At 34.4% G+C, this 22,821-nt stretch overlaps 1 protein-coding gene across 1 annotated transcript in view; it reads right to left on the reverse strand.

Annotated features, from left to right (window-relative positions):
• Glo1 (Glyoxalase 1) overlaps positions 1 to 22,821 on the reverse strand; it is an 88,168-nt gene that overhangs the window by 35,132 nt on the left and 30,215 nt on the right. The window contains exon 4 of the mRNA XM_090395880.1: positions 7,885 to 8,022. Coding sequence (XP_090252006.1) covers positions 7,885 to 8,022 — 138 coding nt within the window. The remainder of the gene's footprint in view (positions 1 to 7,884; positions 8,023 to 22,821) is intronic.

Consider the following 22,821-nt stretch of genomic DNA (forward strand, 5'->3'; position numbering starts at 1 on the left):
AAGATCTGTTATCCAGGAGGGAAAATGGGCAGGTTAATTCAGGGTTTGGACATGAGGAAGAAATGAGCAAGAGAGTTAGTGGTGATTGTGGACATAAGGAGGATGTGAATAAGGAGCATGTGATGGCAAATAACAGGAGGTTATTGAGAGTGAAAGATAAATACTTAAATATAGTAAACAAAGACAAATAGTTGAGAAATCTTTTGGGAATATAACAAGGATTCATATTTAAGTTTTGTTGATCTAGAAAGGGCATATGACAAGGTACTGTAAGTCAGCATTAGAACTGAAGGAGCTGGAAGATGGTCTGAGGTCAAATCAGGTGTGCGACAAGGGTGCATATTATCTCCACTGTTATTTTGGGAATTTATTTTAGGATTACATTATGAAGGAAAGCGGTATTAAATCTGATATAAAAATTGGTGATGTTACTCCTCTTTACATTATGTAGATGATGTTATACTTCTGAATAAATCCAGTACAAATTTGCTAGATTCCCTGACTAAATTGAATAACTGTTTGGTAAGAAAATCAGCAATACATTGAAAACATTAACTGTATCCTGAATGGTAAACCTATAGAACAAGTGAAGCATTTCAGCTATTTAGGCACAATATTTAGTGAAGATGGTAAATGAAATATGGAAATAGTCAACAGAATTAGTAAACCTGGTATGGTAGGAAGTCACCTGATTAAATTTATATGGAAAAGAAACAAATTATTCAAAACACTAAATTTGCTGTATACATGATATTGTTCAAACCAATTTTAACTGACGGATTCAAGAGATAGGTTAGAAATAAAACACTTGATCACAGACTAGAGACCTTTGATATGAGAGTTCTGAGAAAGATTACTGGAGTGAACAGATGGCAGTATCACATTAAAAATGAGGATATTAGGAAAGAACTCACCATTATTAACATTCAGGAATGTTTAGTAAGGATAAGCAAATGTAGGAAAGATTAGCAAAACAAGTATTCTTTGTCAGGTTGGCAGGAAAGAGACTCAGAGGAAGACCAAGATGTAAATAGATTGATACTGATAAAGCACCTTAAAAGAGAAATATAAGATCCGATAATACTGGAGTCTTGACAGATAACAGATTAATTTGGAGGAAAATTATTGATTAGGAGTTAGTAATGGTGTAACTCTTTCATGTAGTACTATGATGAGATCCTGTACACCCCTTGATGATGATGAAAATTTATCCAGAGGCAGATATATCACCCTTTTGTAAAAATATGAAAGCAGTTTAAGTGAAACATTATCACTTAGATCATAGGTGGCCAACAACAGGCCTGCAGCAGGATAAAAACTATATTAAATTATATGCATTACCAATTTAGCTATTAGTTTCGACCACAGATTTTCTGATTGATATTCTAGTTATAGTCATTATTTCTGATGATGGAAACAATTTATATTCTCAACACGGAATGAAAATTGCTTCAAAAAGATTACTCAATTTATAATATCTACTGCTTCTCTGTGTGAGTTGTAGTAGTGGGAGTGGTAGCTTTCTATGCGCTCCAGAGTAACGCATCATTGAAAGTCACCTGCTCTGCTCTAGTTACAGTGATCAGTTTCAGAGATTAAGTTTCACAGTTAACAGTGTTATTGTTGTAGTTTGTGTCCCCTGGTCAGTTACTTCAGCCTTTGTGTACTAATGAGTAAGATCTGTGAAGAAAACAGATCATTTCAGGAGAAATGGGAAAATGAATTTCTGTTTATAAACAATAATGACAACAAACCACAGTGCCTTGTATGTTTGCAAGTATTGTCTGTGCACAAGGAATAACCTCAAACACCACTACATACAGCACCAAGAATACATTGGACAAGTACATACTAAAATTGTACGTAATTTGAAGAGAAAGGTTAGTGCTCAGAAATCTATTTTTACTAAACCAACATCAATACAAAAAAGCTCGCTCTTGGCATCGTTTGTTGTAAACTCAGAGATAGCAAAAGCAAAAAATCATTATCTGATGGCGAATTTGTAAAACGCTGTTCTGTGAAAATGGCACGTTTGTTTGGGGAAGATAAAATTGCCAGTGAGTTTGAAAGAGTCTCACTATAAAAACAAACTGTAACAAAAAGAGTCGAGGAAATAGGTTCTCACGTATTAAATAAATTAAAGAATGTTATTACAGATTCAGCTTACTACTCTCATTGGCTCTGGATGAATTAACTGACATAACAGATACAGCTCAACTTCTAATTTTCATTCAAACTGTTTCCAAAGACTTTGTCATTAATAAAGAACTACTAGCATTAGAGTCATTGCATAACACAACCAAAGGTCAAGACATTTGTGATGCAGTTATGAAGGGTGTAAATGGTACTGGTGACATCAACAATCTCACAGCTATTGTGACAGACGGCACCAAATCAATGCGTGATACTCAAACAGGCTTAGTTGGCTTATTAAGGAAGGCTGGAATCAATTGCCCTGTATTGCACTGCATTATACATCAGGAGGCTCTGTGTGGTACTGGAGATAGAGGATGTTATGAAAACTGTAATGAAGTGTGTGAATCTAATTAAGTGTGGAAATCGGGCCTTGACACACCGCAAGTTTTCTAACCGAAATGGAGGCAGAATATGATGATTTAGTGTTATACACAGTAGCGCACTCAGGATTTAATCTTTGGGGGGAGGGGACAGTTGAGTAGATGATTTGAGAATACACACTATGCATCACATACGATGTATGACTGAGCATCTGCAACAATTGCTAATTCATGAGTAGTATAGAAATAGAAGACATGACGCAACATAAATAAAAAAAAATGAATTTTCATTAGGAAAACATTTTTGGAAATTTTTCTAGTGTTTTTTCCTTTTTCTTTTTTTTTTTGTGGGGGGGGGGGCAGGGCCCTTGCCCCCCCCCCCCCCTGGGTGCACCACTGGTTGTACAACATACATGACAAAGTACACAGAAGTATGTTGGCTAAGCAGAGGGAACTGTTTGAAAAAGTTGTTTGCTTTGTGAAAGGAAATAAAACAGTTTTTAAATAAACATGAGAAGACAAACGAACTAATCACAAAACTATGTGATCCTCATTTTAACAGATTACTCGCCTTTCTAACAGACATCACACACTACATGAATGAACTCAAAGTGAAGTTCCAGGGACGTAACCAAACAATCTCAGATTTAGTTGGATACAGAGGAAAACTTGGTACATTTACCTTCATGCAGGGAGTTGATGAAGGAGAGGCATGACATTGACTTCAAGTTTTCTGTGCCAATGTTAGACCAACTTTTGGAGCAATTCAGTAGGCGATTTTCTGACTTCAGTGACATGCGGCCACAACTGACATCATTTAACAAACCAATGAAATGAGACATTTCAGAGCAGCATGACACTATTCAATTGAAGTTGTGTGACCTTCAAAGTGACCCCTTTTTCCAGTCAAGGGTGGAGATAGGCATTGACTTTTGGAAACTGGTACCAAGGGAAAAATATCCTATATTGAGTGATTTCAGCTTGAGAATTGCATCTACGTTTGTGAATGCATCTATACATATGTGAATGCACTTTCTCAACTATGAGGGTGGTTAAATCGTCACAAAGAAGCTGACTGACTGATGACCACCTTCAGGATTTGAATAATATCGTCATCATCGTTGAAAATCGATTTTGATGAACTTGTTGCTGCACATGAATGTCCACAGTGCTCTCATTAAGTTGTGTAACATGTAAAAAAAACCTAGAAATATGTAATTAAATTTAATTTAACAACTTATATTTAAATCAATTAAGTATTTTATATTGTTCTCCCAGTAGTAAAATGATTTAGCAAATATAGTAATTCAATACATATAACTATTGCCTTGAAAAAATGCAAAGTTTATTTTTATTTAAGTTCTGTCTAAAAGTATGCAGCCTGTGACACTACCACTCATCATATATTGGCCCTCATATAGAATGAAGTTGGCCACGCCTGACTTAGATTATAACAAGAATCAACTAGCATAGAAACACCTTCAAACATAATAATGATATATATAAAATCGATAAAAATATAAACATATAAAAGCAGAGGCTTTGTATTCCTATCCTCATTAATCCCATAATGAGCTTTTTTCATATTCTCAGATCTCATCAACAATGCAACTTAACTGACATTAGGATTCATCAAGTCATTCAAGACTAGATTACAATGCAGGCATTGTACATATGTGCAACAATTGTATCATGTTGTTTCTCCTGGTGTAGATAGTGTTTACTGTAAATTTTCTGATTTCTTTACAACAAATGTAATGCAGGAAATTCAAAGATTTTATTTTTCTTGAAATGTGTGCTACTTCCATATTTTTTTTAGTATACTGAGGACTGTATAGAAATCCATTTATAAAATTATTATTATTCAGAGAGACCTCCAGGAGTCAGAGACTAATTTAGGGAGGCAACATATCACCTGTGCTAGGTGTCATTCTTTTTCTTGAATTCACCCTACCTGCACTCACCACATCCAAAAGCAATCCATTCCATTAAAGTCACCCATGATTACTCATTTGGCATCCGCAACCAATCCACAATATTGGTAATAACATCCCACTATGTATTTGATCTTGTTAGATCACCTCCCACTAGAAAGCTTCAAACTCGCTGCTACACAGAAAATTATTACTAGTATTGCAGTTATAGTTTTTTAACCTAACTGGACTCAAATTATCCAACATCATTAGCAGCACATCCACTGCTCCCTAAAAATACTGCACCCTTTACACTTGATACCAGTTAGTATATATTATTATTATTATACAGTACCTCCATGGAGTTTGAAGACTCATTGCCAGAGACCCAGTCTATCTACACAATCTACCTCTCCTTGAAATCATTAACAGACTCAGGTTTGACTCTGACAAACCTGAGTCTGTTTACCACTCTCACATCATTTACCACTCTCCAAGCAAAAAATCTAGTCCTCACACCACTACTGATCACATCTCTATTCAACTTCCAGGGATAACCCCTTGTTTTGGTCCCCCTGGCCAACTGCTGAAACAATTCAGGTGCATCATTTCTATAAAACCCTTTAAGCAACTTAAATGTTTTTATCATATCCCCTCTTTTCTCCTATCAACCAACTTCTGCAAATCATGCTTGCAATCTATCCTCAGAGAGAGACAGAACATTCCACAGGCCACTCACCATTTGGTCACTGGCCTCTGAATCCTCTCTGCCACTTCCTCATTCCCAAGAAACCCAGAGGACCAGACTTGAGCACAGTAATCCAGATGTGGGCATACTGAGGCCTTATAAAGAGGAATAACAACTTCCTTATCTCTACTTGTTAATGTGTTTTTCACACTTGGCACAGTCAGCCAAGTAATCTTATGGGCTAACTTAGCAATATGTCCTCTAAACTTTAACTCTCTGTCTAACACCACACATAAATGCATTTTTGAAAATTATGGAGACAACTACCGTGTTTGAATAAAAACTTTAGTTTAATATAACTAAAATCTACATTCGACATTTTGACCTTTATGTCAAGGTCATCTTCTGGAGCATACAACTATACACAGAAAACAAGCTACACTACAATCAAACTGGTTTGTTAAAGACTATTGTCTCCATAATTTTCAAAAATGCATTCGGATCACCGTGTAAGCTTAAAAGAAACCACACATAAATCTTTAGCTTCATCTATTTTCTGGAGTACAGTGCCATCAATGTGATACACTTCTTGTAATCTATTTTTCCCAAAATGTATAACTTTACATTTCTCCACATTAAAATGACACTCATTATCTTTTACCCATATTGAGAGCCTACTTAAATCTTTCTGCGAGTTCTCTACATTGCCTTGATTAACTATTACTCTACCTAATTTCTAATCATCAGAAAAAACTGAATATTTCCTTTCAGGTTATTTCCTATATCATTTATGTACAAATTAAACAGCAATGGTCCCTGCACTTAACCTTGCAACACACCACTAGTCACCTGTTTTCACCTTGATTCTGTCCATCATTATATCACTTTTTTGATATCTGTCCAGCAGCCACCCTCTTATCCATTAACCAGTGTCATATCCATCTTCATTTGTTCTAATTTGCATAACAGAGTTCCATGTGGTATTCTGTCAAATGGCTTTGCAAAATCGAGCAAAATCATTGTGTAGCCATTTCCTTTATCCAACTGAGCTGTTACTCTATTATAAAAAGTTAGTAAATTACTAAAGCATGACTGACCCTTCACAAAGCCATGTTGACCCTCACACAGTATCATATTTTTTATTTACCCCCTTTCTTGAAATCTCTTTATGACCAATTTTTCTAGTACTTTTACCACCAATACCTTTGATAGCCGGGTCTCACTAATGTCCACAATCTGAAGGTCTGATGTGATCACTAAGGCAGCAAATGCTCTTTTGCCATTCCCCCTTTCTTTCTGATACTCCATTTATGCACAGACATAATAAATTGCCAGATGCATTTCTGTATACTCACTTCTGTAGTCTGCAGGAACCAGTTGGACAACTTGCAGATCTCTATTCTTCTCTAATAACTTGCATATGCTGACATCCTTGCACTTGCTTAATAAGTCCAAAATGGAGAAATACACAATTGTTTTTTCCTCATAATCCTTTCCATAATAATGCATATTCCTCACATTACAATAGTTACATAATATAGTTGCTCTTTTGCCATTCCTCCCATCATAATCTACTTTCCCTGCCTTTCTGTGTTAGGTCTCATACTAATTAATAATTTTCCCTCCTAATACCAAAAGTGTTCCAGTGTACTCATCCCTCTTACAAATCCATTCTTCACCCAAACTCACTCCACATGTCCACATACAACTATTCTTTCTACATAGCCTAAGCATTGAATTGCTTGCCATCATAGCCCTTCTTAATTAATTTGTATTATAGAGTATTATAGAGATATTTTCAATTTCTCACTCTTCATTCTTGATTCTTCAAACAATCCTTTCATATCCTCTCTTATACTTATGCCTGATCAGCATCAGACAAATCATTTATCCCTACCAAAAATACCATTTCTTTTCTTTTCTGCATTTCAATTAGTTAAATTTTTGATTTTAGCACCTGGAAAACTCAAAGTAATCACAGTCACCAAATGACACATGTTTTATGATTGAATTTCCATACTGTATAATATCCTACTTTTTATAATCGATTTTACCTGCCTGATTATCTTTGCATGAAATCGTATTTGATTCAATGAGTTTTTGTTTCTGCTTTTACTGTTTATTCTCCTTGTATTTACAATGCTTGTCTAATTGTTTCTCAACTATGTCCAATTTCCTCTATCCATCTAAATAATATCTAGACTAAAACCAATCATCCATCTAATGATTGGTTTTAGTCTAGATATTTCCAAGGTCAATTCACACTCAATATCGTTGTTAGTTTCCAAAATGGCATGATTCTGTTCACTGGAGCAAGCCACCTTGTTAACAAATCACAGGCATTCCTTTTTGTTACTGCTCTATTGCTCCTGCATGGCTATGGGACCATTTTACAGTACTTATTCTTTATATATATATATATATATTTTAACAGACAGCATTATAAACTCAAGGAGCTATGCAAGCACATTCAGAGCTTTCACAAATGCTCATGCCCATGGTGGGACGGACTCAATCCCATGACCTATTGGTTGAACAGCAAGTATGCTATCCACTTGGCCAACCAGAAAAAGTGGACAGCATACCAATATTAACAATATTCCAACAAAAGTATTTTATGAAATAATTTTTTTTAAAAGAGATACAGGAAAGTCTGAACCGTTTCAACATAAAGCTTAAAATAGAATATGATTATTATGATCTATATAAGATAAAATATATATTATGATTAATTCACATTAAAAAAAAAAACACTTTATAAACTCACTGTGTCAATTCAAGGATTGCTTTCTGTGAAAATGTCCATTCAGTATATGCTTTTGGATCAGATGGTATATCCTCATTTGAATAGCCAAGAAAATATAAAGAAAACTTCATTTCAGGAAAATCTAATTTTTGAAGTAATCTGGAATGCAAAACATGCACACAACTTTATCAAATCTTACAACTCAAAACTAAGGAAATAAATGAAAAAAAAATAAATAAATAAATAAACAAATAAAAACTGCTATATTATGATGGCAAAACACAATTAGATATACTAACTAAGGATATCACTCAGATATACAAATCCCCCCCCCCCCCCGCTTCCTGCATAGATAAAATGTGGATGTTGAAGAGCTCACTGTCAAGTAGAGATAAGAAGAAAAGTTATTATTCACTTAATTCAGCACTAGATGGTGTGATTAAAACAATGGTCACCAAGTAGGCTACAGTAAGAAAAGTAAATTTTACTCAAGGAGCTATGCAAGCATGTTCAGAGCTTTCACAAATGCTCATGCCCATGGCAGGACTCAATCCCATAACCTGTTTGTTGAAGAGCAGGTATGCTATCCACTTGGCCAACCCAATATTAATGATATTCCAACAAAAGTATTTTATGAAATAATTTTTTTTTTAAAGAGATACAGGAAAGTCTGAACCATTTCAACATATAAGCTTAAAATAGAATATGATTATTATGATCTATATAAAATACTACTTTTTTCTTTTTTTTATATTTACACACACATATATATTTTAATAGACAGCATTATAAACTCAAGGAGCTATGCAAGCATGTTCAGAGCTTTCACACATGCTCATGCCCATGGTGGGACTTAATCCCATGACCTGTTGGTTGAAGAGCATGTATGCTATTCACTTGGCCAAAGTCTGAACCGTTTCATCATATAAGCTTAAAACAGAATATGATTATTATCATCTATATAAGATAAAATATATATTATGATTAATTCACATTAAAAAAAAAACACTTTATAAACTCACTGTGTCAATTCAAGGATTGCTTTCTGTGAAATAGCATATCTGCTCTTCAACCAACAGGTCATGGGATTGAGTCCCACCATGGGCATGAGCATTTGTGAAAGCTCTGAACATGCTTGCATAGCTCCTTGAGTTTATAATGCTGTCTATTAAAAAAAAAAAAAAAAAAATATATATATATATATATATATATATATATATAAAAGAATTAGTACTGTAAAATGGTCCCATAACCTTTTAGAGCAGTAACGAAAAGGAATGCAGTGAAACGTCAACTAATGGAACAACCTCAGTAGAACTGAAGATGTCAATTATGTCAGAACAAGTATGTTACTGAGACTAACATGACCAAAACATTTGATATACGTCCAAATAATATGATTTACCCAAGGGACAAAGAATCAAAAAAATTAGCAAGTCATTTTGATATTCAATACTAAACATGGAAATAATATTTTATTAGTATTATTATTGCATCCTCCATGGAGTCAGCAGACATCATCCATGATGGGTCGGCATCGTGGGAGGTTCATTCAACTGACAACATATTTATCATATAGAATCTTAAATTCCTTAACACTTCTTGCATTAACAACATTCTGGTAATGCATTCCATTCACTGACAATTCTCCATGCAAAAAATCTACTCCTCACACTCCTCTACACCACATCATCATAACACTAATTATACACCACATTGGTCTGTTTCAGTCTTATTGTCTATCTAATATCTTTTTTTTGAAGTCTACCCTGCCTTCCTCTTTTCAATTGGTTTATATTTTATTATTTGTTTAGGATATTGGGTGTTGGCCATTCAGTTTACATGCTGTAAGTATTTTTGTTTATAATTGTTTAGTTTTTCTTCTACTGATTTTGTTTTTAGTTCTTTTAAAACATCTTCGTTCCTTTTTTGGTCTAATAATGTGTCTTTTGCAGTTCTTCTCATAATTCTCATTTCACTTGTTTTTATTCTTTGTTTATTGCCCAAATTTCACTGCAATATAATAATGTGGGCACTACTAAAGTATTGTATATTTTCAAACGTTTCTTTTTTGTACTATATTTGGATTGAGTGTTCTATTTATCAGGACTATAATCTGTAAAAATTTTGAAGTTTTTAATTTTGTCTTTTTCTCCTTCATATGATATTTCACATCCAAGATAACTGAAAGTATTTATCTGTTCTATTATTTTATTATTAATAACTATTTTACTTCTAACTGGAGTTTGTCCACAAAATGCCACTGTTTTAGTTTTATCTATGGATATTTCCATTCCAAACTATTCTACTAAAACATTTAAATTATATATTGCTCTTTGTAAATTGTCTTCCTTATCTGATATTATAATCTGATCATCTGCAAATAACAGCGCATTTATTTTATTCTGGGAAATTTCTATACCTGGATTGTTTAAGGCATTCCACTGTATTAATATTTCATTAATGTAAATATTGAAAAGTGTTGGAGACAGAGGACATCCCTGTCTTACTCCTTGGTTTATAGATTGTTTTTCAGACATTTTTTCATTTATTTTTATTTCATTATCTTTGTATATATTTAATACTGCATGTAGTAAAATATTAGTTATATTTATTCTTTGTAATATATCAAACAGTATATATCTTTTTACTTTGTCAAATGCTTTTTCATAATCCATAAACAAAAGATGAGTTTCTAAATTAAATTCTCTTCTTTTTTCTACAAGTAGTTTTAAACAAAAAGCTGCATCCATTGTAGAGCATCCTTTTGTAAATTTTGACATTCTAATAATATTTTTTCACTGCATATTTTCAAGTTTTCATTAAGTATTCTATTATATATTTTGTAGCATGTATTCAATAAACTAATATCTTTGTAATTAGCAAGTTTTGTTTTATCCCCTTTTTTTAAATATAGGTATTACTATACTTGTATTCCATTCTATTGGTATTTGTCTATTTGTATATATTTTATTTACAAATGTTAATAATCTCTCATGAAATTTTTTCCCAGCAAATTTATACAGTTCACAGTTTATCCCATCTTCTCCTGCTGATTTGCCATTTTTATTTTACTTAGGTTGTCCTTTAATTCTTTTATTGTTATTATATCATTTAAAGCATTTTGTAAGCTATTGGTGTAATTTTTTTTTATGTTAATAGTATCTGTCCAAAGATCTGTGAAGTAATTCAATAATTCTTTTACATCTATTTCACAATTTACATTTGCAGTTTCTTTTATACAGTAATCCCTCGATTAATGCGTTTTTGATTAGTGCGCCTCTAAAATTCGATTAGTGAGCCTATATACATCTTAAAATAAATGTTACAGATTTAAAAAATTTTTCTATCTATACATTTTTGATGGCTAATTATTTTAAAAAAATCACTCACCAAAATGAAATAATTTAGTTACTGATTTAAAACATTTTACAATGTTATTTTTAATGGCATGCTACACTACTTACATGTACGCTATGTACTTTGTTCCAATTTTTACCGCCAAAATTTATGTCATCTGCTAATTACATAGCATTTTCCAGATCATATCTTGTACCTCCTTTGCAATTATTTTCCTTACATTTTTTTTTTATTTTAAGTATTTTCCCAACCTTTCATCATGAGTAAAAGAATTAGTGAGCAAAAAGTGAAAGTGTGAAAATGATTTGAAAAGTAATCTCATTGGAAGAAAAACTTGAAATAATAAAGTGAACAAGGCGAGTCCAGAGCAAAGATAAGACAACACAAAAATGGGTGAATCAATTATAAGAGCAATTTTAAGCAAAGTTGCCCAATACAAAGTATTATAATGATTGAATTAGAGAGACTTCTTTGTACACGGATCGAAGATTGTAACCAAAAACGGATCCTGCTAAAAACTGACCTTATTAAATCAAAAGCATTAAATCTCTTTGCAACCTTGAAAGAAAGGGCTATCAATGATGGAAAAGAAGAATTCCACATTAGTGCTGAGTGGTTTGAGAAATAGCCTACATAATGTTCTAATCACAGGCGAAGCTGCAAGTGCTAATAAGGAGGTGGCCGCAAATTATCCATAGATTTAAAGAAAATTCTATAAGAAGGGGGCTATTGTGACCAACAAATATTTATTATCGATGAAACTTGTCTTTTTTTGGAAGCCAATGCCTTCCAAGACTTTTCTGGCTAAATTGGAGAAATCTCAGCCTGGTATAAAGTCGCAAAGTCGAATGAAATTACTGCTAGCAATATGAGATCCATTCGGAAGCATATTCTTCCACATTGGGCAAATGATTTTAGAGACTTTTCAAATGAATCTAAGTTAATTAAATCTCATTCTGAGAAACTAAGTGATTCCTACCTGCTAAATTTAGATGAACAGCGGGAAGATCCTGAAGAATATGAAGAAAATTTAACCACTGACAAGCCTAAAGAAATTTCACTGAAACAAATTTAAAATATTTTTCGTGCAACCGAAGCTTTTAAGTAGCAATGTTTAGAGACTGGCCCTTGTGAAGAGAAAAGTAGGAAAATTTGCAGAAGAGGCAGTTGTATGAAAAAAAGAAACAGAATGCCTGCCAGAATAATAGATTTATATTTTGAATATGTTTTATTGTCTTTCAGTTTCATAGTTTTCCTTTAACTAGGCCCTGAGACATACATTAATTCTTTTATAAAAAAAACAAGGTAAAAAAAAAAAAGAAATTTGAGGAACGAATTATACTTTTTTCCATAGGTTATTATACTCGATTAGTGTATTTTTGATTAATGCACCTGGTTTAAAGAATGTATTAGGCGCACTAATCAAGGGATTGCTGTATCTATCTGCATTCATGTGTTTTAGTATTTTATATGCATTGGGTCTTATTTTGTATATGTCATTTACCAGATATGATACAAAATTGATATATTCAATTTCATCTTCTTGTTTTTTGCTACTTAACCATCTTTTAAAAACCAGCTTTTTATTTTCAATTACTGTTTTTATTTCATTGTCCCATATATGTAATTTTTTATTTTCATGATATTTTTTGTGTGTTCCTAGACTTTCATATGCTGCTGATGTAATAATTTCTTTTTATATTATTCCATTCTTTCTCTATGTTTTCATTTTCATGTATTTTTTGTAAGTAGTTATTAATCCTCTGTTGGTATAAATTTCTTATACTTGAATCATTTAATAGTCTTACTTTGTAATTAGATTTTGTTTTTCTCTTTGTTTTTGGTTTTCTACTTTGTCTTCTACTCATTTTATAATCTCATCTCAATTAATCCGATAAAATCCTCTCACTAACTTGAACGTCTCTATCATATCACCTCTTTTCTTCCTATCCACCAAACTTTGCCATCCACATTTCTTCAACCTCTCTCCATAGCTAGCACTCCAAAGTCCAGATATTGTCTTAGTCACTCAGGATCCACTCCAATGTCTCCACATCACATTGTAAACCAGGTGACCAGATCCGAGCAGAATAATCCAAGTATGGTCTAATCAGTGCCTTTATACAGTGGCACAACCACTTCCTTATCCCAACATGTTAGAGTGCTTCTTATCATAGCAGCACTACGATGTGCAGACTTTGCAACACTAGCAATATGCTCTCTAAACTTAAGTCTACTGTCAATCATCACTCCCAAATCTCTAATCTCATCCACTTCCTGATATTAAAACTACAACCCCACACCACTGTCCAAGTTAAAAGTCTACTGAAATCTTCCTGAAGGGAATTAACATCAACAGTGCTACTTATAATTTTTTCCAACATTGCATTATCATCATCAGCAAACTGAAGATCACCACTCAGTCCACATGATATATCGTTTACAAACAAGTTAAACAGCAGGGCCCAAGAACAGAATCCTAGGGCATGCCACTGGTTACCCTGCTTTTTTTTTGAGTCACTGTCTATCATACACAACCTGCTGGTGTCGTTCAGAGAGTCAATCTCCGATCCATCTAACCAATATACTATCAATTCCCATCCTCTGCAGCTTGTACGCCAACTCTGTGGTAATTTATCAAATGCTTTTGCAAAGTCCAAGAATATCACTTTACATGATTCTACCTTATCTAACACATACGTAACCCTATCAAAATGCAAGTAAATTGCTAAAATAAGACCTTCCTTTACAAATCCATGCTGACCATTATAAAGAATGCTATTCCATCAACCTAATCCTGGATTGATGGACATTCTATTCTATTCTATTCTATTCCTAACCAATCTCTCCAACATTAGGATTATGACTGGTCTATAATTGGAAATGTCTGTCCTAGAACCATGCTTGTGGAGTGCTACTATTTGCCTTCTTTTCACTCCTTTAGAACCCTACCAACTGCAAGACTTTTCATTAATTAACCAGGTCAAGGGCATAGCCAACTGTTGTGCACATTCCTTAAGAATACATTGCGATATGTCATCCATTCCTACAGCCTTATTATCATCTAATCCAACTAACTCCTGATACACTTCTGATTCTTTCACTTCCAATTCTCCTAATACTTGCCTTCCTTCTATATATTGCATGGCATCATTTACACCAGTATGATATTATTTAAATTAAGGGGATATTAAATCCCTCATTGTTTTAAAACTGAACAAGAAACTCAAAGATTGGAATCAGAGAGAGTTTCATGCCGATTACAGTATAATAAAATATAAAAGCATCGGCGACTACTAGCATGAGCTAATGCAAGTGGTCCAAGTACGTAGTACAAACTCGGGCAACTCGCAGCAAAGGTGGGTAAAGTTCTGATCACTATTCTTGGTATTTTCCATAATGTAAAAACACATTTCCTAGGAAATGTATGCTGTTATTACATTATAGTGGGCAGTCACTACCCAGACTGGTTTCAGCCTTTATTGAGGCTTCATCAGTGAGTAGCTAGACCAAATTAATACCAAAGGGTATAGCGAAAAGAACTTATATACTCTGCTATACGAGTTGTCAAAAAGGTGCACCCATTAAGTTACTTAAATATAAAGAGCCAATAGGCTTCATTTCGGTGAATATAAACATTATTTAAATTAAGGAGATATTAAATCCCACATTGTTTTAAAACCGAACAAGAAACTCAAAGATTGGAATCAGAGAGAGTTTCATGCCGATTACAGTATAATAAACTATAAAAGCATCAGCGACTACTAGCGTGAGCTAATGCAAGTGGTCCAAGTACGTAGTACAAACTCGGGCAACTCGCAGCAAAGGTGGGTAAAGTTCTGATCGCTATTCTTGGTATTTTCCATAATGTAAAAACACATTTCCTAGGAAATGTATGCTGTTATTACATTATGGTGGGAGGTCACTACCCAGACCGGTTTCAGCCTTTATTGAGGTTTCATCAGTGAATAGCTAGACTAAATTAATACCAAAAGGTATAGCGAAAAGAACTTATATACTCTGTTATATAAGTTGTCAAAAAGGTGCACCCATTAAGTTACTTAAATATAAAGAGCCACTAGGCTTCATTTCGGCGATATAAACATTATTTAAATAAGGGGATATTAAATCCCACATTGTTTTAAAACCGAACAAGAAACTCAAAGATTGGAATCAGAGAGAGTTTCATGCCGATTACAGTATAATAAACTATAAAAGCATCAGCGACTACTAGCGTGAGCTAATGCAAGTGGTCCAAGTACATAGTACAAACTCGGGCAACTCGCAGCAAAGGTGGGTAAAGTTCTGATCGCTATTCTTGGTATTTTCCATAATGTAAAAAAAAACACATTTCCTAGGAAATGTATGTTAAATTTCCTAGGAAATTTAAATAATGTTTATATCACCAAAATGAAGCCTATTGGCTCTTTATATTTAAGTAACCAGTATGATATACCCTGATAAAGTGCTTATTCAATAATTCCACTCTATCCTTTGCAACTGTTATTCTGTTGCATGACTATCCACCAATGTCAACCTGCCATAATTATTGTTTCTCTTGCTTGCTACACAGCAAAAAAATTCCCTTCAGTTAACCTTGGCCTGACCAGCCAATCTTCTCTCATATTGTGCCTTTTCTTACTTTACAATGCTCATCACCTTTCTAGCCTGCACTTGATGCTCTTCATAGATCTGGTCACCACCAACTGTCTTGTACCTCTTCCATAGCATTTTCTATTCCAGCACAACATACTTGATTTCACTGTTCATCTATTTCACTCCTAGTCTATTTACTTGCTTAACCCTTGGTATGCAGTTATACATTACTTTTGTCAGATACTACCTTGTGAGTTTCCATGCATTGTCAACATCTTTTCTGCTCAGCTCATCTACCCCAATGTATACTGATGCTAACTGACTACAGAGCTTCCTATAATCACCTGCTTTATACTTCCAGAGGTATCTATTTTTAGCAGTAACCTTTTCTTGTTTCATCACTTCCCAAACAAGTACCTCATGATCAATCTTACCAACTGGCAGCAGTGTCAACACTTCATTATTAATTACATCTTGTTAAGTTATCAGCAAATTCAAAACATTAATGCCTCTAGTTGCTTCAGTAACATGCTTAAGATATTTATATCTCAGAAATTCAACAATTCACTCTCCTTGTTCCCATATTATCTCCTCCTTCCATTCTATGTTTCCTGTAATTGGAGTTTCCTGTCAGGATCACCTTCTTTTTACATGCCCAACTAAGTTGTCTAAACATTTCACAATCTATATTCTCTACATTCCCTGGCCTATAACAGCATCCTATCAGATATACTAGCCTGTTTATTTCAACTTCACACCACACTGATTCTAAATCCGTGCATGCACTATCAACTTCCACATTTTGCTGACACAATTCCTCTGCAATCATTAACAGCACTCCTCCCCTACCTCCTCCTCTTTTCACATTTTTTCTGTCCTTCCAGAAAATTATATATCGTTCCATTTCTATTCCCAACATCACATTCTCCTCAGATAACCAAGTTTGACTTATTCCCATTGTCTTTGGGCATACTGACTCAATCAATGCAACAAATTCAGTTCTCTTGCTTTGAATACTCCTTATATTTGTGTACAAATAAAATGATCCCTGTGTCCTTGAGGCTATTCTACCAGCACCAACATTCTGTATTCTAGCTGCTATACCACACCTCTTCAGTGTGACCACTCCCATTTCCCTGATCCTGACTCTGATTTCCATTCCTACCTGTCTCATCCTCACCTTGTGCTGCTGCAATCACATTTTCAACCTCATATCCATCTTCCTCCTATCATACAATCTATTTAGTTGTGCAAGCAAACTCTGATCATTTAGTACATTAACTTCTTGAGTCTGTGTCTTCTCAGAAAACAACAGCCTTTCTAAATGCCCAATACCAAATCCGTTCAAATGCAATCCATCTACTTTAAACCATTCCACCTTTCCTTCAAATTCACTCCACAGATTTACAAATTGAACCCTCTTTGCCTCACACAACTCAGCCATCTTTCTATTCATTACCTCTGCTCTCCCTCTCAATTCACTGTCGTCATATTTGGGCAACATGCCTACAACTTTTCCAAACACACTATTCTTCTTTATCTGCTGCAACAACCTCCTCTATCAACATTCTTTTTTTCCCCACTAAGCCATTTGTGAACATGAATACCATTAATTCTGATGCCTGGTCTTTTCTGCAACGCATCAGTTATTTGCTTCATTGTTCCTGGGAATAAATTTCAATTTCAGCAGACCAATGTGTACAGATTTCAAAATAGAAATCAACAGTGAGACATATTTGAGCCTACAGTCCCACAAAAGTTCTAATGTGAAAGAAGCAAAGGAATAGTTTGAATTATTTGAGAGGAAAGCTGATATTAAAAAAAAAAAAAAAAAAGGAAAAACAGTGGAGCAGAAAATGAATCACAAATTCAAAAAAGATTTACAAACATTTTCCAAAATGACAGGCTGAAAACAACAAGCACCTGGTAGATTTCTGTTCAAGACATGGACTAATCATCACTTACACCATTATTCAATATAAAAATGTATAGAAATTTATTCAGAGAGAATCCATCAAAACAAGGCAAAAAATTATGGCATTTTCTTAAGTTCAACAATATCAATTACAGTATTGCTGAAGTTAAAAAGTGATGTTTTCAGACTGGATCAGGATACAAGAGTATGCAGAAGATTTAAAGTGGGAAGCAGTTGTCACCACCTAATGTGGAGTAGGATAAAACTGAATATCCCATTGAAAATAAGAATGTATATTAAAGAGTTTTGAAAAGAATTAAACTTTGACTAACAACTCTTAGACATGATATCTGTTCAATTCAAATACACAAATGTTACTGAGAAAAAAAGTTAACAAGCTTGAAAACAAAAAGAACTTAATCTTAGGAACCGAGTAACAAAATCTGAAGAAAATGTTGACTCAACCAAGGAAACATAGATGAAGTTGTCTGCAAAGACAGAAAAATAACGTTGTGGTAGACATAGGAAGTTAAGCAGTTCATCAGATGAAGAAATCACACAATAGTTCCTGGTAAGTCAGCATGTATTCTTAAGAGAATACAGAGAAACATAAAAAAAAGCTAAGTTCAGTATAAATGCACATGCCGAACAAAAATCTTCCCATGACTTTTATTTAGCTACTATATCTGAAGGTGGCAAAATATTTTGTGTGCTACTAAGAAAGTTTAAAAATGGAGATGAGCACGACAAAAGAAAAGATCATAAAGATGATATAAAGACTGAAGATATGATATTCTAGATATTTGGATTAAATGCTTTGAATAATATAAATGAGATAATACAAGAGAGAACAGTGGTAGAAAATTCTGCAGGTCAAATGCAGTAAGAGAACATATCAGTATTGAGGTGGAAACCTAAAATGTGGAAAGCCATCAGAAACTGAGGTGTAAAAAGGCAGTTTATATAGTTGATATTCAACCTGAAAAGGTGAATATCAATGTGGCTACAGTGCATAATCTGACTTATGGGGGATTATGCTGATCATATCCAACAGAAGTCTATCATATAAGTTACAAATGTTTATAATTATACTGTTAATTGCTAAATTAGGAAATGTTAAATACATATACATGGTAAATTAAATAAATAAATTAAGAAAAATCATAAATTTAAAACAAATACAATTTATAAAAACAAAAATTTTGTAAATAGAAACAGCAGTTTATCATCGCCAATTTAACCTTAAGTATTAAAAGAAGTCAATGGTGACTTTAATTATACAAACACTGATTAGGTAGAAGAGAAATCTCATGATAAGAATGAACAGGAATTTATTGAATTGTTGCAAGACAACTTTCTCAAGCAGCATGTGAAAGAAGGAACTTGAGGTCAAAAAGCATCAGAAAAGGTTTCTGTTAAGAATATGACTATTTTACCACCATTTGGTGACAGTGATCATGCTGTGCTTTCTCAGGAAGTATCTAATATATTGATGTTCCCATTAGAACAGGTTGCATGTGGAATTACAAAGCTGGAAATTATTATCAACTTAAGAGAATACTATATTTGGTCCCATGGTAACAGTTACTGAATGGAAAAATGTCAATAATGCATGGTAATTGAAAAACTGTTTACATGAGACAATATCTGAATATATCCCTAGTGTTCGAGGAATAAATACGTTTGGGAGTGAAATGGATGTGCAACTTTATTAAGCAAGAGATCCACAAGAAGAAGAATGAGAGGAGTTATGAAATATTATTATTATGATTACTATCACATGGGCCACCTCCATGGAGTCCGAAGACTCATCTTTTAACTTTCCCCCCATACTCACAGCCTATTTAACTCTTCATACAAGCTCTCCAGATAGTCTTGATTAACTATTACTTTACCTAATTTTGCATCATCAGCAAACAAGTGAATATTTATTTTCAGGTTACTTCCTATATCATTTATGTATAAATTAAACAGCAATGGTCCCAGCACTAAACCTTGCAGTATACCACTAGTCACCTATTTTCACCTCGATTCTGTCCATCCATATACCACTTTCTGATATCTGTCCAGCAGCCACCACCCTCTTATCCAGTTAAACAGAACCAGATAAGAGGGTGGCTGCTGGACAGATATCAGAAAGTGGTATATGTTGTATATACCACTTTCTGATACCCCCCCCCCCATTTGTTGTAATTTGTGTAGCACAGTTCCATGTGGTATTCTGTCAAATGCATTTGCAAAATCCAGAGGAATCATCGTATAGCTATTTCCCTTATCCAACTCAGCTGTTACTCTATTATAAAAAAGTTAGTAAATTACTATGGCATGACCGACCCTTCACAGAGCCATGTTGACCATCATACAGTATCATATTTTATCTACCCATTCCTGAATTCCCTTTTTTACCAATTTTTTTAGTACTTTTACCACCACCACGCCTGAGATATTGATTGGAATATAATTTGCTACTGTATTCTTAGAACCTGCCTTATTCAGAGGAATAATTCTGCCCTCTTTCCACTCCCTTGGAACTCTACCAGAGCTGAGATTTAAAGCAAAGAGCCTAGTCAGAGGCATTGACAGTTCCCTTGCACATTCTCGCAAAAACCCTAGCTGATGTCCCATCTAATCCCACAGCTGTATTTACTTTGAGATTCTGCAATATTCTATGAACCTCCAATTCATCCACCTCTATTCCCACATTAGTGTCTGTCACATAGGTTAAAGCAGTAGCCTAACTGGGAAGATATATGCTTGCAAAGTGGTCACTCAGTAACCCAACTATTTTATTCACTTCTGCCTCCATCATCACTCATTAAAGTTAATCTTCCATAGTTATTATTCCTCCTGCTTGTCACATAACGAAAGAACTCTTTGGGATTTTCTTTGACCTGCTTGGCTAAATTCTTCTCATAATCTGATTTTGCCTTCCTTGTCATGCTGGTCACCTTTCTCTTTATATACCCTCCACTGCATTTTCATCTTCTGCAAGTCATGCTTAATGATATTACTCATCCATCTAACTCCTATCCAATCTAACCCTCCTTACCCTAGGTATACAATTTAATACTGCTTCCTCCAGATGACCCTTAACTATATCCCATACACTACTAACATCCTTACCCTGCAATGTTTTATGCCATGGTACAGATTTAAGCTTTTTCCTAAGCATGTCATAATCATCTGCCTTGTAGTTCCACAAATACCCTTTCTCGATAGAATATTCCTCATGTTTTACAATCTCCCAAATCAACACTGCATGATCACTTTCACCAACTGGAGGCAATGTTATCACATAAGTTATGGATAGCTCTTCTGATCTTATGACCAGGTCAAATACTCTCCCACCCCGAGTCCCTTCCATCACATTCCGCCTTAAGTAATTATCTCTTAGGTGTATAAATTCTATTTCCTTCCTGCCATTACATTTTTTTTTCTTTCCAGTCTATATCTCCATAGTTCAAGTCTCCCATAATAATCACTCAACCTGTACTCACTGTACTAATTTGGTGATGCATGTCTTCCATGTCATCTGTGGAACTCCCTGACCTAAAGCAACAACAAACTATATTTTGTCTTATTGGTCTTAATCTCACACCAGATTGCTTCGAACAGCCACTGTCCCACTTGTCTCCTATTCTTTTTGGTTGCAATTCATTTGCTGTCATCAGTAAGACTCCTCCCTCCTCTATCTTCCTTGAAGAAACTAAACCCTTCACGTTCAATCCCTGTAACTACATCATCTGTAGTTAGCCAAGTCTCAGTAATGCGTATAACTTTTGGCAATGTTGCACTAACCAATGCCCAAAACTCCTCCCTCTTGTTCTTGATACTTCTGGCATTAGTATATAAAGACAGCAACATCCTTTTATTCCTCCACCTGTCTTCACTTTCTGAACTGATTCAATATTTTTGCTTCAGAGACCAGATTCCTCACTTGGCTATTCTCACACGCAATCACTTCATGGTGCCTTCATACAAACTCACTTGCTTGCACCCTAAGTTTCCCTGAATTCGTACGTCAGCATGGTCGGTGAACAAAGCTCTCTAGACACCAAAACCATTCAAATGCAGTTCATCTGCATTGTACAAATCCTTCTTTCTCAAACAGAGACCACAGATCCACAAATTCTACATCATTCTTTTTGTACAATCTACATACAGACTCATTGACTATCAGTGCTCTTCTCCTCAGCTCACCTCTATCATAACGTGGTAGAAGATTTACAATCTTCACCTTCTTGCTTTTCAGTTTTGCCTCTTCTAACAACTCCTTTATATCCTCCTTCATAGAATACTTCTCACCTCTTAAATCACTGGTATCAACCAAGACAATCATTTCCTTCGACTTACCTTTTTGCATCCAGATTGCGATATATTTCGTCGCTGCTAGAGGGATTCGTAGTGTGTAGTATTCGTGAAAGCTCCTGATAAGATAAGCGTTATTTTTAGTTATCGTTGATAAATTTACTTTAATATTGCGTAGTTTTGTTTGCCTTCCATATCTTAGTGCGTCTGTTTGTGTGTTTTTGGTGTTTATAATTTATAATTTCATAAAATACGTTGCAAGTAAGTATGGCTCCAGTACGAAGGAAAATGGCGGCCAGTAATGATCGTTCGCCATCTTTATCAAAGAACAGTAGTATAAAAGAGATGATTCAGTGTACTAGCTGCGAAATGTATGCTTTGCGGAGTGCGATCAGAGTGTGGTTAGATGATAATAAAGGAGTGAATATGTGTAGAAAATGTAGGAAGAATGAGGAAATGAAGTGTATTTCGGATCATGAATGTGATATTTTTGTCAAACTTCAGAATGAAGAAAATAGGGATATGACAAGAAACAGCAAGGTTGTACCAGAGAATTGTGAGAGTGTGAATGTAGAAAGTGTGAATGATAGTATTAATGGTTTTACAGAGAATAAAAAAGATGAGATACACGCAATGAGTGAGATCGCGTTGTTGAATGGTGCGATACAAAGGGCAAAACAGCAGCTAGAGCGTATGAGCAAAAGTCGACTGAATGAACCAGCCAATAATAAAAAGTATGACAGGAAAAATAGGCGCATGAGTGTGAACATGAACAAAAT

Source organism: Typopeltis vanoorti, chromosome 7 (assembly GCF_054136105.1).
Source record: "Typopeltis vanoorti isolate ZY-2024b chromosome 7, IOZ_Tvanoo_1.0, whole genome shotgun sequence".
Classification (NCBI taxonomy): Eukaryota; Metazoa; Arthropoda; class Arachnida; order Uropygi; family Thelyphonidae; genus Typopeltis; species Typopeltis vanoorti.